The following is a 15,184-nucleotide window of genomic DNA, read 5'->3' as shown; positions in this document are numbered from 1 at the left end:
CTCTGTCAAATAAATAAATAAAATCTTTAAAAACAAAACAAAACAAAAAACAACTGTGCTCAACATGCTGTACATTAGATCCTCAGAATTTACTCATCTTGTAAGTGAAAGCATGTACCCCGACCATCTTTCCATTTCCTCCAGTCCTTAGCTTCTGGCATTCTACTTTCTGTTTCTGTTTTTGTTTGTTTGTTTGTTTGTTTGTTTCAAGAATATCCATATATGTGATACCATTCACTACTTGCCTTTTCTTTGTGGTTTATCTGACTTAGCATAGTATTTTCTTTTTTTTTTTAATTTTTTTTTAGATTTTATTTATTTATTTGACAGAGAGAGAGAGACAGCAAGAGAGGGAACACAAGCCGAGGGAGAAGCAGGCTTCCCGCAGAGCAGGGAGCCCGATGGTGGGACTCGATCCCAGGACTCCAGGATCATGACCTGAGCCGAAGGCAGGCGCTTAACCAACTGAGCCACCCAGGCGCCCAGCATAGTATTTTCTAGGTTCATGCATGTCGTGCAAGTGGCAGTGTTGTTTTCTTTTTTATGGCTGAATATTCCTGCATTTGTGTGTGTACTTTAAACACTCAGGCACGCTTACTGATGTTTCCATATATTTGCTATTGTGAATAATACCTCAGTGGATATGTGTGTAGAGATACTGATTTTGTTTCCTTGGGATACATACCTGGAAATGGCAATGGTGGACCGTATGGTAGGGATTTTTTTTGTTTTCTTTTTTAATTTAAATTTTGTTAGTTAACATACCGTGCTTCTGGAGTAGAATTCTGTGATTCATCACTTACATTCAACACCCAGTACTCATCACAACAATGCCCTCTTTAATACCCATCACCCGTCTAGCCCACCGCCCACCCACCTCCCTCCATCAACCCTCAGTTTGTTCTCTTTTGTTAAGTTTCACTTATGGCTTGTTTCCCTCTCTCCTTTTTTCTGTTCCCCCCTCCCATATGTTCATCTCTTTTCTTTCCTAAATTCCATATATGAGTGCGTGAGATCATATGGTATTTGTCTTTCTTTGATTGACTTACTTCACTTAGCATAATATACTCTAGTTCCATCCACATAGTTTCAAATGGGAAGATTTCATTTGGGTTCTCTTATTTGGTTATTGCTGATGTTGCTGTAAACATTGGGGTGCATATACCCCTTTTTATCTGTATTTTTGTATCCTTTGGGTAAATACCTAGTAGTGCAATTGCTGGATCATAGAGTAGCTCTGTTTTTAACTTTTTGAGGAACCTCCATAGTGTTCTCCAGAATGGCTGCACCATTTTGCATTCCCACCAACAGTCCAAGAGTGTTCCCCTTTTTCCACATCCTCGCCAACACCTGTTGTTTCCTGTATTGTCTTTTTTGAACTTTTTTTTTTTTAAAGATTTTATTTATTTGAGAGAGAGACAGTGAGAGAGCAGGAGCGGGGAGGAGAGGGAGAAGCAGGCTCTCTGCTGAGCAGGGAGCCTCATGCAGGGCTCGATCCCAGGACCCTGAGATCATAATCTGAGCCAAAGGCAGACACTCAACCATCTGAGCCACCCAGGCGCCTCTCCTGTGTTGTTAATTTTAACCATTCTCTCAGGTGTGAGGTGGTATCTCATCGTGGTTTTGATTTGTATTTCTCTGATGATGAGTGATGTTAAGCACATTTTCATGCGTCTTTTAGCCATCTGGATGTCTTCTTTGGAAAAATGTCTGTTCATGTCTTCTGCCCGATTCTTAACTGGATTATTTGTTTTGGGGTGTCGAGTTTGGTAAGTTCTTTATAGGTTTTGGATACTAAGCATTTATCAAATATGTTGTTTGCAGATATCTTCTTCCATTCTGTAGGTTGCCTTTTAGTTTTGTTGATTGTTTCCTTCGCTGTGCAGAAGCTTTTTATTTTGGTGAGGTCTCAATAGTTCACTTTTGCTTTTGTTTGCCTTGCGTCCGGGCAAATAAGTGTTTAATAAAGAAGTTTTTACAGCCAAGGTCAAAGAGGTTTCTGCCTGTGTTCTCTAGAATCTTGATGGTTTCCTATCTCACATTTAGATCTTTCATCCACTTTTGAATTTATTTTTTGTGTGTGGTGTAAGGAAGTGGTCCAGTTTCGTTCTTCTGCATGTGGCTGTCGAGTTTTCCCAACACCATTTGTTGAAGAGACTGTCTTTTTTCCACTGGATATTCTTTCCTTCTTTTGGGAGATTAGTTGACCATAGAGTTGTAGGTCCATTTCTGGGCTCTCTATTGATCTATGTGTCTGTTTTGTACCATACTGTCTTGGTGACTACAGCTTTGCAGTATAGCTTGAAATCTGGAATTGTGATGTCTCGTTTGTTTTCTTTTCAGAATTGCTTTGGCTATTTAGGGAATTTTGTGGTTCCATACAAATTTTAGGATTGTTTTTTCTAGTTTTGTGAGACATGCTGGTGGTATTTTGATAGGGATTGCAATGAATTTGTAGATTGCTTTGAGTAGTAGAGACATTTTAACAATGTTTGTTCTTCCAGTCCATGAGCTTAGGATGTTTTACATTTGTGTCCTCTTCAGTTTCTTTCATGAGTGTCCCATAGTTTATAGTTTTCAGAGTAAGATCTTTTACCTTCTTTGGTTAGGTTTATTCCTGGGTACCTTATTGTTTTTGGTGCAGTTGCAAATGGGATCAATTCCTTGATTTCTTTTTTGCTGCTTTGTTACTGATGTATAGAAATGCAACAGATTTCTGCATATCGCTTTTGTATCCTGCAACTTTGCTGAATTCATGTATTGGTTCTAGCAATTATTTGGTGGAGTCTTTCAGGTTTTCTACAGAGTATTATGTTGTCTGCAAATAGTGAGATTTTGACTCATATTCATACTGATTAGGTCCTTGGCAGTAAGTACTGCCTCTTGTTCTCTTTTTTGAGGTAAGTTTTTCCATCTTGGCATTCTGTCCAGAGAATAGATGGACGAGAGAACAGAATAGTAAAATGGCAACAACAACCCCTTAGAAATATACACTAAACAAATCAGAAGAGACCAGAAACCGAAAAAAATATAAAAATTGTTAAAAAGTGAGTGAGAATATAATCAGACAGGTGAACAGAACAGAGCAGTACACTGGATCCTGTGTGTATTTTGGTCTGTTTGTTAGAAAACTAGATCCCAAAAGTGTAAGGAACGAAAAACAAGTATGTACAAAAATAAAATTAAATACAGTGAAAGAATAGAATGTAACTTTAAAAATGAAAATTAAAGACAAGAAAAAATATAAACAGGTAAACATACACTGTATCCTGGGTGTATTTTGTTCTGTTTATTAGAAGAAACTATATCCCAGAAATATGAAGAAAGAAAAACTTATATATCCATGAATAAAATTAAATACATTGAAGGAATAGAATGTAACTGTAAAGATGAAAATTAAAAAAGACTTAAAAATGGGGCGCCTGGGTGGCTTAGTTGTTAAGTGTCTACCTTTGGCTTAGATCATGATCCCAGGGTCCTGGGATCGAGCCCCGTATCGGGCTCCCTGCTCAACGGGAAGCCTGCTTCTTCTCCCACACCCCCCACTTGTGTTCCCTCTCTTGCTGTGTCTCTGTCAAATAAATAAAATCTTAAAAAAAAAAAAGACTTAAAAAAAAGAGAATATAATTAGGTGAAGAGAACAGAGCGATACATTACATTCTGTGTGTATTTTGGTGTGTTTGTTAGATGAAACTGCATCCCAAAACTGTAAAGAAAGAAATACATATATATATGAAAATATAATTAAATACAGTGGAGGAATAGAATGTAACTCTAAAAATGAAAATTAAAAAGGCCTTTAAAAAAAGATTGATAAAATAAGAAATAGTTGAAAAGGAAAAAGAAAAATATTAAAATTGAAAGGCTAAGGAATCATGAGGAAAAAAACATGAATTCTATGTACTGTTTTCCCCTAGTGCTGGAGTTTTGCAGTTCTGTGTGATCAGTAAACTTGGTCTTAGTGGGAGGTTCTTGTTGATCTTCTGGGGGGGGGCCTCTTGCGCTGATTCTCAGGTGTCTTTGCCCTGGGAGGAATTGCACCCCTCTTGTTAGGAGGCCCGGCTAAGTAAGGGGCTCTGGATTGCTGTATATGGCTTTTGTTCCCTGAAGGCTTTCCCTGCAGCTTAAGCAGATGATAACGAAAATGGCGGCCTCCCAATCTCCAGGCCCAGAGCTGGAACCTTACGCTCCCCAGTCCTCAGTGCACCCTCAGGGAAAAGCAGGCAATCACTCCTGGCTCCCCAGTCTCTGGCCGTACTCCATGCTCACCCAGCTTGTGACGAAGCGTTTGGGACCCCGGGAGTCTTCAAACCCTGTAGATCCCTGCAGTGTGCATGCGGAAGAGGGATCTCACCAGGGCTCTGATGCTTGCTGAGCCCCTGCTTGGAGAGTGGTCGCCCTACGGTGTGGCAGTTCATGGTTTATGGCAACACTGAGCTGAGTCCCCACTCTTGGGCACCCTGATTGCAGCCGGATTCCTCGCTCCAGTGTCTGGGAACTCTGTGGCAACTCAGGCACCCCCATTCTTTCTGTGACCCCAAGGATCCTGAGACCACACTGTCCTACCTAGTATTCTGCCTTGCTTGCTACCTGAGCACCTTTCAGGCAGGGACATACCTCACTGGAACAGCCTTCTAAAAGTTCTGATTTTGCATTCTGCTGCTGTATCACTTTCTGGTGGCCGGCTTCCAGAGGCTCCCTACCCCCGTGGTTTATCTTCTGATATATCACCTTCGATTCACTTCTCCACACCTCCTACCTTTCAGAAAGTGGTTGCTTTTCTATTTGTAGACATGCAGCAATTCTTTTCTCAGGTCTCCCGTGGAGTTCACAGGTATTCAGAATAATTTGATAGCTATCTAGCCAAATTCCTGGGACCAGACAAAACTAAGGTTTCCTACTCCTCCGCCAACTTGGACTCTTTCTCTCCCCCCCCCATTTTTTTTTTAAGATTATTTATTTATTTGACAGAGAGAGACAGCGAGAGAGGGAACACAAGCAGGGGGAGTGGGAGAGGGAGAAGCAGGCTTCCCGCCGAGCAAGGAGCCCGACGCTGGGCTCGACTCCGGGACCCTGGGACCACGACCCAAGCCCAAGGCAGACGCCCAACGACTGAGCCACCCAGGCGCCCCGCCCCCCAATTTTTTAATGGGACAGGGTCGCCATCTTATTTTAATGTAAACATTTAATACCAGAGATGAAGTTAATTTTTACCATTTCAGAATTTTTGTGAATATATGAAATTTCCATTTTATTGTATAGTTTATATCACACTAGTTCAAAGCATTTCTCTACATGTATTCTTTCTCTCTTTTTAAGATTTTATTTATCTGAGAGAAAGCACGTGCGAGCACGAGCAGAGGGGAGGGGCAGAGGGAGAGAGAGAAGCAGACTGTCCACTGAGCACAGAGCCCCATGAGGGGCTTGATCCCAGGACCCTAGTATCATGACCTGAGTGGAAATCAGACACTTAACCCACTGAGCCACCCACGTGCCCCTACATGTATTCTAAAATAGCCCCTTTGGAATGATTTCCATCACCTATAAGTGTAAATATACAAAGGACCTTGATTCTAAACAAACAACATCTCAAATGAGTAACTTTTAGTTAGAGGATAAGAAAGTCATCAGATAATTGCAGTTGTTAATATCCAAAGGACACTTTGTTGAAATGTTTCTTCTGATGCAACAGTTATAAGTTGGAATATTCAAAAAACAAGGGCAGTACAAGAGTACAATAAACCAAACTGCTGCAGTTTAAGCCTCCCAAAGTCCTAATCCTTTAACAGAAGCAAAGCAAAGCATCTTTGCTGCATGTTAAATGGGTCTCCAGTATTTCCATCTAGCTGATCTTTCAGAGCTAGACACCTAAGGCAAACGAATACATGTACCATCTTAGTTCTGGCTGGTTTAATTATCCTGAAGAGTTTAATACCCACCCATGCAAGTCCAATGGTGGAAGGTCACATAGATCACTCTGGTAATTGATAGTAAGAGGGTGTAAAAGCACAGGCTGGTTGTGCTGGTCTGGCCCTGTGGGAAGTTTTCTAACACGAAGAATGAGGAAAACAGTTCTGCTACAAAGACCAGTTCATTAAGCGTAGTCTATATAGAAAGACAGAAACATTCTTCTCTCCCACGCGTTATATGCCATCCTTGTTCTTAAAAAGTAGGTGGTATTAAGAGGATTTAGTGTTGTATAAGTATATATTATGGTCTAGTACTGCTCCATTTCCACATATTTTGATGTCTTCCCAGCTGCCTGTGGTCTCATTAGGAGTCCCATCAGTGACTGGGTGGACTGTTACCAACTATTGATTCAGTTGTCAGTGCTTATATCTGACCCTCCTTTGGGAGAGTGGCACACCAGGAGCTCTCCTGTATTGCTAGTATAAAGTGTGGTGTGATTCTCCACCCTGTTGTTCCTCTCTGCCAATGTCTATGACCTCAGTGGGGGCAGGCACCTGTGGGCATCTGGATGAAGGCATGCCTATAATATGCAACTTTCAGGTGAGTCTACTCCTCACTCCACTCAGACTCGTGTGGCCACCAGTGACTAAACCTCACTGCATCCTTGGCCAGCCCATTTTGTTCCTTTTTATGATTTCTATATTTTTGTTGAACAGCTTATTTTGTTTATTGTGTATCTTGTTGAATCGTCTACCTGTGTTTTCTTGTAGCTCACTAAACTTTGTTAAAACAATTATTTTGAATTTTGTCCGATAGATCGCATACCTCCATTTCCTTGGGTGTGTTTTCTGATAAATTACTGTATTCCTTTGATGGTGTTATGTTTCCTTGATTTTTTGTTTCTTACATCCTTGTGTTGATGTTTGCACATTTGATGGTGTGGTCACTTCTTCCAGACTTTGTGGTACTTTTGGGTCAGGAGAGTCCTTCACCTGCTGGTGGGTGCAAGGGTATCAGCTTCATGGGGTGTGGCCGTTCTGGATCTGGGGAAGGCCCAGTGATAAACTGTGCAGCTCTGTCACCTGTCAGCATCAGCGAAGGCATCAGGAAGAGACAGCAGGATGGTCAAGGCTGTAGTATCCAAAGCAGTGGAGAAGACTGCTGAGGAACACCTGATGGCTTTTTTTTCCATGGAGAGTATTGTGGCAGAGTTGATGTCGGTGCTTAGTCCGACTTTTAGGCACCCTGTGGGTGTGGCAGCGGCACTGGTGTCTGATGGGCTGGCACTCATGAGCAACCATGGAAGAGGGTCTGGTGGGCGGGCACTTTCAGAGCGACAGCAGTTTTGGGCCCTGGGACACCGGTTACACCTCAGTGGTGTTAGTTTGCTTTGTGAGTTGCAGCCACACCCCGAGCAACCATGAAGTTTGTGTCTGCATGTGCATGGAGACACAGTGGCTCTGAGGTCCTGGCTTCTGGCTAACCTATCTGGAGACTGTTTCCATTCCCTGGAAGACACAGGTAGACCTGATGCAGCGGGGGGTCAGGGTCTGGAATGCCGGCACACATAGACGCAGATCTGGGGCCCAGGACATGCACAGGGTTGGGGGGCAGTTGTAGTCCTTGTACTGGAGCTGCACAACAGCAACTCCTGAGTCGGGGGAGCAGGACACAGTAGCTTTATATTCACTGAGTCCATGATAGTGATGTATGTTGGTTAACTCGGTGGCAGAAGATGCCATTGTCCACTGTGGAGCAGGCAGCTGGAGTCTGCTGAGCAGGGACTGCTGTAGCACCTGCCTTGAGTGAGTGATAGAGTTCGGTCCAGCCCTTATTTCTGACGCATCCCCATATCTCCAGTAAAGTCTCCAGCTGTCCTTTGTGCATGCTTGCACTCTCCTCTATGCTCCGCTGTGTAGTAATTGGTCTTAATTGGATTTTTGAGCCCTCTGAAGCTAATGTCATTCATGGACAGCTGTTGAATTCATTTTTGTTGGGGTGAAGGATGGTACCCTATTCTACCATTCTGCTGCTATCAGTCACATAGGATGCTTGTCTGGGTGCTTTGTATCGTGAGTAGCTCTGGGACAGTGCTGGCCATCCACGTGGCCTGTTTTCCTCCAGTATTTCTTCCTTGCCTTTCCTTTTCATTTCCCTTTCCTTGCCCTTTTCTTTTTTTTTCCTTTTCTTTCTTTTCTTAAGTAGGCTCCACACCCAGTGTGGAGCCCAACACAGGGCTTGAACTCATGACCCTGCGATCAAGACCTGATCTGTGATCAAGGGTCGGATGCCCAACTGATGAAGCCACCCAGGTGCCCTTTCCTGCATTATTTCTATCTCCTGGTACCTGTAGTTGCTCAGGAGGGCTTACAGGGAACAGTCCTTTGTGTATCATAGTATGGACGTGCTCTGGGCATGACCAGGTGGGCTCGCAGGGGCCCTGCTTCTCATGAATGGCAGCTGGGAAAGGTGTGATATCAGGCCTGTGTTCAGATCATACTGGGCACCTTTGTTTGTTCAACCAGAGTTCGGTGTGATTGCCGATGGCCACACCCCATTTCTGTCTTTTTCTTCTTCACTGTTGACAGTTTGTGGACTTCTGGGTTCTACTTCTTTTGTAATTACATGACTTGCAGTGCAGGGGTAATCGGTGCTTCTCAGGCCTCTACATCTCACCCATTTCTCTCACTGCTCTTTCTGTGTACTTTGGCATCCTCACTTGCCCAGTTTGCCATGAGATGTTGACATATACTTAAACTGACCTTGAACAGCAGCAAATTTCTTGTGAGTGGATTTTCCCACAGCCTTCTACTCAGCCACGAAACAGGCCAACATAAAGCTGTGGGCAGAGAACAAGTTGTAGAGCCTGGCTCTTTTCCTTCTGGCTAGTGTGCTCTCCACAATACTTTGACCTTAGGGGCCCAGTAATGCACAGTGGCCACTCCTTCAACTGAATTCCATCTCCAGTGTCTGGAAAAGCATGCTATAAACTTGTGCCCAGGGAAGACAGATGATGTATGTGATGGGCTCACCCCCTCGCTATAGTCAACACAAATTTCACCAGTGCTTCTTTGCCTTCAGGTTGCTGCTGTGGAGCAGAGGATGAGGCACCCTTTGCCCACAGCACTTCTGTAGGCGTGTCACAGACCAGGACGCCCAAGGCAGCTCAGTCTTCCCGGAAGACCCACCCCTGTGAGATGTGTGGTCCAGTCTTGAGAGACATTTTCCACTTGGCTGCGCACCAGGGAAAAGAAAACAGCCAGAAGCTGTTGAGGTGTGGGGCCTGTGGGAAACGATTTTATTTCAGTGTAAAGTTTCAGCAGCAGCAGGAGCAGCACGTGGGAGCAGAACCCTTCAGAAGCCGTGTGGACAGGGCCTCTGTTGTGAAGAGCTGGGGATCCCATGGTTCAGGAAAGCCCCTTAACTGTGGAGAAGTTCAGAAGGACTTCCTGTCTGGCTCGGGGCATCTGCAGCAAGAGGCCACTCATACTGGGGAGAATCCAAAGGAAATCACCCAGTGCAAGGCAACTTTACAAAGCAGAAAAAGTCATGATACTTGGGGAGAATTCAAGAACGCCTTTGGTCCCAAACACACAGATATTCAGGACCAGGATGTCCACCTTGGAAGACAGTCCTTTGTGTGCAGTGAATGTGGGAGATCTTTTAGCACTCATACTACTCTCCATTATCACCACAGAGTTCACACAGGAGAAAGGCCTTATGAATGCAGTGAATGTGGCAAGTCTTTTACCCGAAGACACAGACTCAATATGCACCTAAAGGTTCACTCAGGTGAAAGGCCTTATGAGTGTAATGAATGTGGGAAATCTTTTATTTGTAGGTATGAACTCCAGTATCATCATAGAAGTCACTCTGGAGAAAAACCTTTTGAATGCAGTGAATGTGGGAAATCTTTTACCTATCGCTCAGCCCTCAGTTATCATCAGAGGTCCCACAGAGGAGAAAGGCCTTATGAATGCAGTGAGTGTGGAAAATCTTTTACTTCTAGCTCTGCGCTCAGATATCACCACAGAGGTCACACAGGAGAGAGGCCTTATGAGTGCAGTGAATGTGGGAAATCCTTCAGACAAAAACATTCCCTCTCAATACACCAGAGAATTCATAGTAGAGGAAACCCTTACAAATGCAACAAATGTGGGAAATCTTTTTCTTGTAGTTCCAGTTTCCATTATCATGAGAGAATTCACACAGGAGAAAGGCCTTATGAATGCAGTGAGTGTGGGAAATCTTTTATAAGTAGTACTGCCCTCCATTATCATCACAGGATTCACACTGGAGAAAGGCCTCATGAGTGTCATGAATGTGGGAAATCTTTTAGCACTCATAGTGCTCTTCAGTATCATCGCAGAGTTCACACTGGAGAAAGGCCTCATGAGTGCAGTGAATGTGGCAAGTCCTTTACCCGAAGAAATAGCCTCAATATGCACCTAAAGGTTCATTCAAGTGAAAGGTTTTATGAGTGTAATGAATGTGGGAAATCTTTTATTTGTAGGTATGAACTCCAGTATCATCATAGAGTTCATTCTGGAGAAAAACCTTTTGAGTGCAGTGAATGTGGGAAATCTTTTACCTCTCGCTCAGCCCTCAGTTATCATCAGAGGTCCCACAGAGGAGAAAGGCCTTATGAATGCAGTGAATGTGGAAAATCTTTTACTTCTAGCTCTGCGCTCAGGTATCACCACAGAGGTCACACAGGAGAGAGGCCTTATGAGTGCAGTGAATGTGGGAAATCCTTCAGACAAAAACATTCCCTCTCAATACACCAGAGAATTCATAATGGAGGAAGCCCTTACAAATGCAACCATTGTGGGAAATCTTTTACTTTTAGTTCCAGCTTCCATTATCATCAGAGAATTCACACAGGAGAAAGGCCTTATGAGTGCAGTGAGTGTGGGAAATCTTTTATAAGTAGTACTGCCCTCCATTATCATCACAGAGTTCATACTGGAGAAAGGCCTCATGAATGCAGTGAATGTGGGAAATCTTTTATCACTCGTACTGCTCTCTCTTATCATCACAGGGTTCACACTGGAGAACGACCTTATGAGTGCAGTGAATGTGGGAAATCTTTTAGGGGAAAATCTAACCTCTCTCAACACTGGAGAGTTCACACTAGAGAAAAGCGTGGTTGTATAATGAATATGCAATTTCCCTATTCAGTGTAATGCCACTGGTGGAAACTTTTTATGTTTGTTTTTAAGATTTTACATATTTATTTGACAGACACAGCAAGAGAGGGAACATAAGCAGGGGGAGTGGGAGAGGGAGAAGCAGGCTTCCCGCAGAGCAGGGAGCCTGATGCAGGGCTTGATCCCAGGACCCTGGGATCATGACCTGAGCCGAAGGCAGACGCTTAACAACTGAGCCACTCAGGCGCCTGTGGTGGAAACTCTTTGAGGAGCGATTTGCCTGATTTGAATCTTTTACAGTGGGGAGATTCCTTATAATGTTGGAAGTATGTGTGGGTATGTTGCATTTTCTAAATTGTCCAGAGATCTCTCTAGATTTATGTAACTGACAGTTCTGTGACCCTTTCACTTCTGCCAACTGGTAGGTCCACACAGTGCACGTCAGTCCTCACCCCCAGTGTACTCAGAGAAGCTGACCTCAGTTCCCATGAATTGGAGCAGATTAGCAGTAACCTGAGGTCTTAGGGGCAGCTTTCCCTCTTCCTTGAATACCTTCAGGGCGTGGACCTGAATCAGTGATAATCCAGAGAACAACATGAATTTGGCTGACAGCTTATAGAGAATGACTACCTTTTTCAGGAACATGTTGGTCTCATGTGATACTTCTGATTAGTTTTTCTAGGTTCCAAGTCACAAACTGGAGAACTTACCTGCTCCACGTTGATTTGGCTAAGATGATAATCAAGGCCTTAGTGTTTTAAGTCCTCTTTAATCTTGAATGTTCTGTTTACTGTGAGGGGTAGTTTATAAAATGATTTGGGCTCAACAAGCATCAAAGGGTCAACTTTTTAAGAGTCTCAAATTATCTGTGCCTGAGGAGGGAGAGGATGATGGTAGGAAATAGCTTGGCAGTTTTGTTTTGTTTGTTTTGTTTTGTTTTAAAGATTTTATTTATTTTTTTGACAGAGAGCTAGAGAGCACAAGGAGGCAGAGCAGCAGGCAGAGGGAGAGGGAGAAGCAGACTCTCCACTGAGCAGGGAGCGGGATGCAGGGCTTGATCCCAGGAACCTGAGATCATGACCTGAGCCGAAGGCAGACGCTTAATGACTGAGCCACCCTGGCGCCCCTGTTTTGTTTTGTTTTTTAAGTAAACTGTATGTTTGACTTGGGGCTCAAACTCAAAACCCCACGATCAAGAATCACAAGCTCTACTGAATGAGCCAGCCAGGCATCCCACTAGCCTGCCAGTTTGGACTCAATTTGCATTGCTGCCTCACAGCCTCCTAGGAAAAACTGGGGCTTTCTGGTCTTCGTTTGAAGTCTGGATGACATGTGTTTTAGGAACCTCAATGATGACTCCCAGGAGGGGGCAGGTGTGAGACTCTTAGTGCTTCTGAAAGCAACACGAGTTTTTTCCCTTACTCAAAGGAGATACCACAGGGGATGTCAGCACTGTCAAGAGGGTATTTTCCCATGTCTACAAACAGCCATGTGCTCTGATGTCCACAGTTCACTGGGCTAAGGTCACTGGTTGTAAGACCATAGGGGTCAAGGGAAACCATAATTGCTACAGAAACACTGGCTTAATAGGAAGGGGAGGAGACTGCAGCCAACTGGAGGGAATGTTCCTCTTGTAAAAATGCATCCGGACAAGTTTCTCTGACAGTGACTCTGCAGGATCAGTGTGTACACAAATCTCAGGAGTTCTAATGTAGCTGAAGTCATGGTCAGATAAAATAATTGAAAGATATTGGTGATTCCTTTAACCCCTCAGTGTTTTCCACCTCAAGATCATTACTGCACAGAGAGGAAAACAAGATATTAAGAGGGGTGGGGGGGAATCTATAGTTTGTTGATGTGGGCTTAAGACCCAGGCAGTGTTCCTGTTAACTCCGGTGGAAACGTCCTTCATTGCTCCCTGTAGTTGCAGACACTGAGGCAAGACTGATGCCCAGAGGACATGGGAACAAGGTGGTACTGTCAGTATAGGGTTGCCAAACCTATTTTTATTTTGAGCCAATTTTTAAAACTTTATAAAAGTTTAATTTATAGATGTTAATAAACTGCATATATTTAAGAATGTATAATTTGATAAGTTTTGACAGGGATATGAATCTCTAACACCATCATAACCCTGATGACCGTATATGTCATGGTATATATTACCTCCTGCCCTATTATAATCTCTCCTTACCCTGCCCACCTCTCCAGGTAACCATTGTACTTTGTTTTACAATAGAAGCCATCACATTTTTAATTTATATGTTTGGAGTCAAACTGTTTACTGTTTTTTTTTAATTTCCTTTGTGTTTCATAATTACTTTGACTTCTTCAGTGATGTTATACAAGTAGCTCACTTTTCTGTCTAGATAACACCCTTATGTTTGCAAATGTCACTGTTTCTTTATTCATCTTTTTTATGGGCTTTTAGGTTATTTCTAGATTTTGCCTATTGAAAATAAAGCAGTCACAAACATTTGTCAGTACTTTTATATAGATGTATGCTGTTTTTCTTTTTGTCAGTAACTTAATGTTTAGTACCTGAGTCACAGGGTACATGAATATTAACTTTTGAATAAACTGCTGTGCTGCGATCACAATGATTGTTTTTTGCTTTTGCATTCGCATCAGCAGTGGATGAAAAGTCCACTTCTCCCACATCCCTGCCAGTACTTGATGTGGCCATCTTTAATTTCAGCCCATGTAGTAAGTGTGTAGTACAATCTCAGTGTAGTTTTAATTGCATTTCCTGAAAGATTCATTTTGAGCATTTTTAATGTCTTATTTGCCAATTGCAAATCTTTTGTATTGCTTTTCCATTAACCTCATTTGCCACTTATTTATATGTAAGTTACAGTGATTTTCCTTTTCACTTACAAATAAGACACTAAAACAACAAAGACATTTTAAAAGAAAACCACAGGCTCCGAATGGAGTCACTTTGCTACCACTACATCACCAGACCCAAGCTTAATAGCTAACCTGATTGTAGTTTTTACTTTTCATCAGTCAGCCTGAAGTTTCCTGCTTACGGTGGTGATGTAATCCTCCTAATAAGTCCCCATTGTCCCCCAAAAGGAGGTGACTTTGCCCAAATAATCCTTTTTTCTTTTCACAGTGTCCTTGTCCTGCCTTTAAAACCTTTCTGCCCCTTTGAGCCCCTTTCTGTTAGATGGGATGCTGTGGAGATAATCTGATCTTCAAATTTACTGAGTATTGTTTTTTATTTATTTAATTTAAATTCAATTTGCCAGGGGCGCCTGGGTGGCTCATTTGGTTCAGCGACTGCCTTCGGCTCAGGTCATGATCCTGGAGTCCCAGGATCGAGTCCCGCATCGGGCTCCCTGCTCGTCGGGGAGTCTGCTTCTCCCTCTGACCCTCCCCCCTCTCATGTGCTCTCTCTCTCTCTCACTCTCTCTCAAATAAAATCTTAAAAGTAAATTCAATTAGCCAACATATACCACATCATTAGTTTTAGATGTAGTGTTCAAGAGTATTGTTTTTTTAGTAGACATGTTGGAGTTGTCCTGGATTTTATATAGGTTGATCATCACTTTTCTGTATGGAGTAATTGTTTCTAAATACTGGAAGGCTCATTATTTTTCCTGAGGTTCTTTTGTGTCCTGCACATGTCATGACCAAAGACACCCTGCATGTTTAAGTTTAGGGTGCATTCTTACATGTCCGGAGGGCAGAATTCAGAAATACAAACATCCAGCCCCACTTTATAGTATTAGGCTATTGACAAACTGTAAATTCTCCCATTATGAGAGCGGGATATGCTCAGAGAAGACACTGAAAGACTATTTGGGTGTTAGGTGGAAAACTAGACTTTGGCGCGTGCAGGAGCCTTCACAAGGCCAGGCGGACAGCAGCTGTGGGGGCTGTGAGCTGGCAGGAGGTGTGCAGGAGCCTGTCAGGCAGGAGACCGTACTCCTGGCAGGCCGCAGGGGAGGGACGTCCCTGAACACCCTGACGGCTGACTGGAACTCTGGCTGGTCTCCCCTTAGTAGTGAGAAGGTTGTCGCGTACGCCCACTCAGGTCAGTCGCTTCCTCCGATCCCACCCAGTACACCGGAGGAAATTCTCACCGTGGGACGCCAGCCTCCAAGTGATTCAGTTTC

General features: G+C 43.3%; 1 protein-coding gene across 1 annotated transcript; it reads left to right on the top strand.

Moving 5' to 3' along the window:
• Nucleotides 1-332: 332 nt before the first annotated feature.
• Nucleotides 333-13,552, top strand: LOC112806583 (uncharacterized). Its single transcript, XM_073888986.1, has 2 exons — nt 333-501; nt 8,992-13,552. The coding sequence occupies exon 2, from the start codon at nt 9,108-9,110 to the stop codon at nt 11,094-11,096; it is 1,989 nt and encodes a 662-aa protein (XP_073745087.1). The 5' UTR covers nt 333-501; nt 8,992-9,107; the 3' UTR covers nt 11,097-13,552.
• Nucleotides 13,553-15,184: the final 1,632 nt, after the last annotated feature.

Source organism: Callorhinus ursinus, unplaced genomic scaffold (assembly GCF_003265705.2).
Source record: "Callorhinus ursinus isolate GAN/ISIS: 27379988/994484 unplaced genomic scaffold, GSC_fseal_2.0 scaffold100, whole genome shotgun sequence".
Lineage (NCBI taxonomy): Eukaryota > Metazoa > Chordata > Mammalia > Carnivora > Otariidae > Callorhinus > Callorhinus ursinus.
This window is presented reverse-complemented; position numbering and strand designations above follow the sequence as displayed.

Coding starts and splice junctions, on each gene's coding strand:
- LOC112806583 (XM_073888986.1), top strand. CDS start 9,108: ATGTGTGGTCCAGTCTTGAGAGACATTTTCCACTTGGCTGCGCACCAG.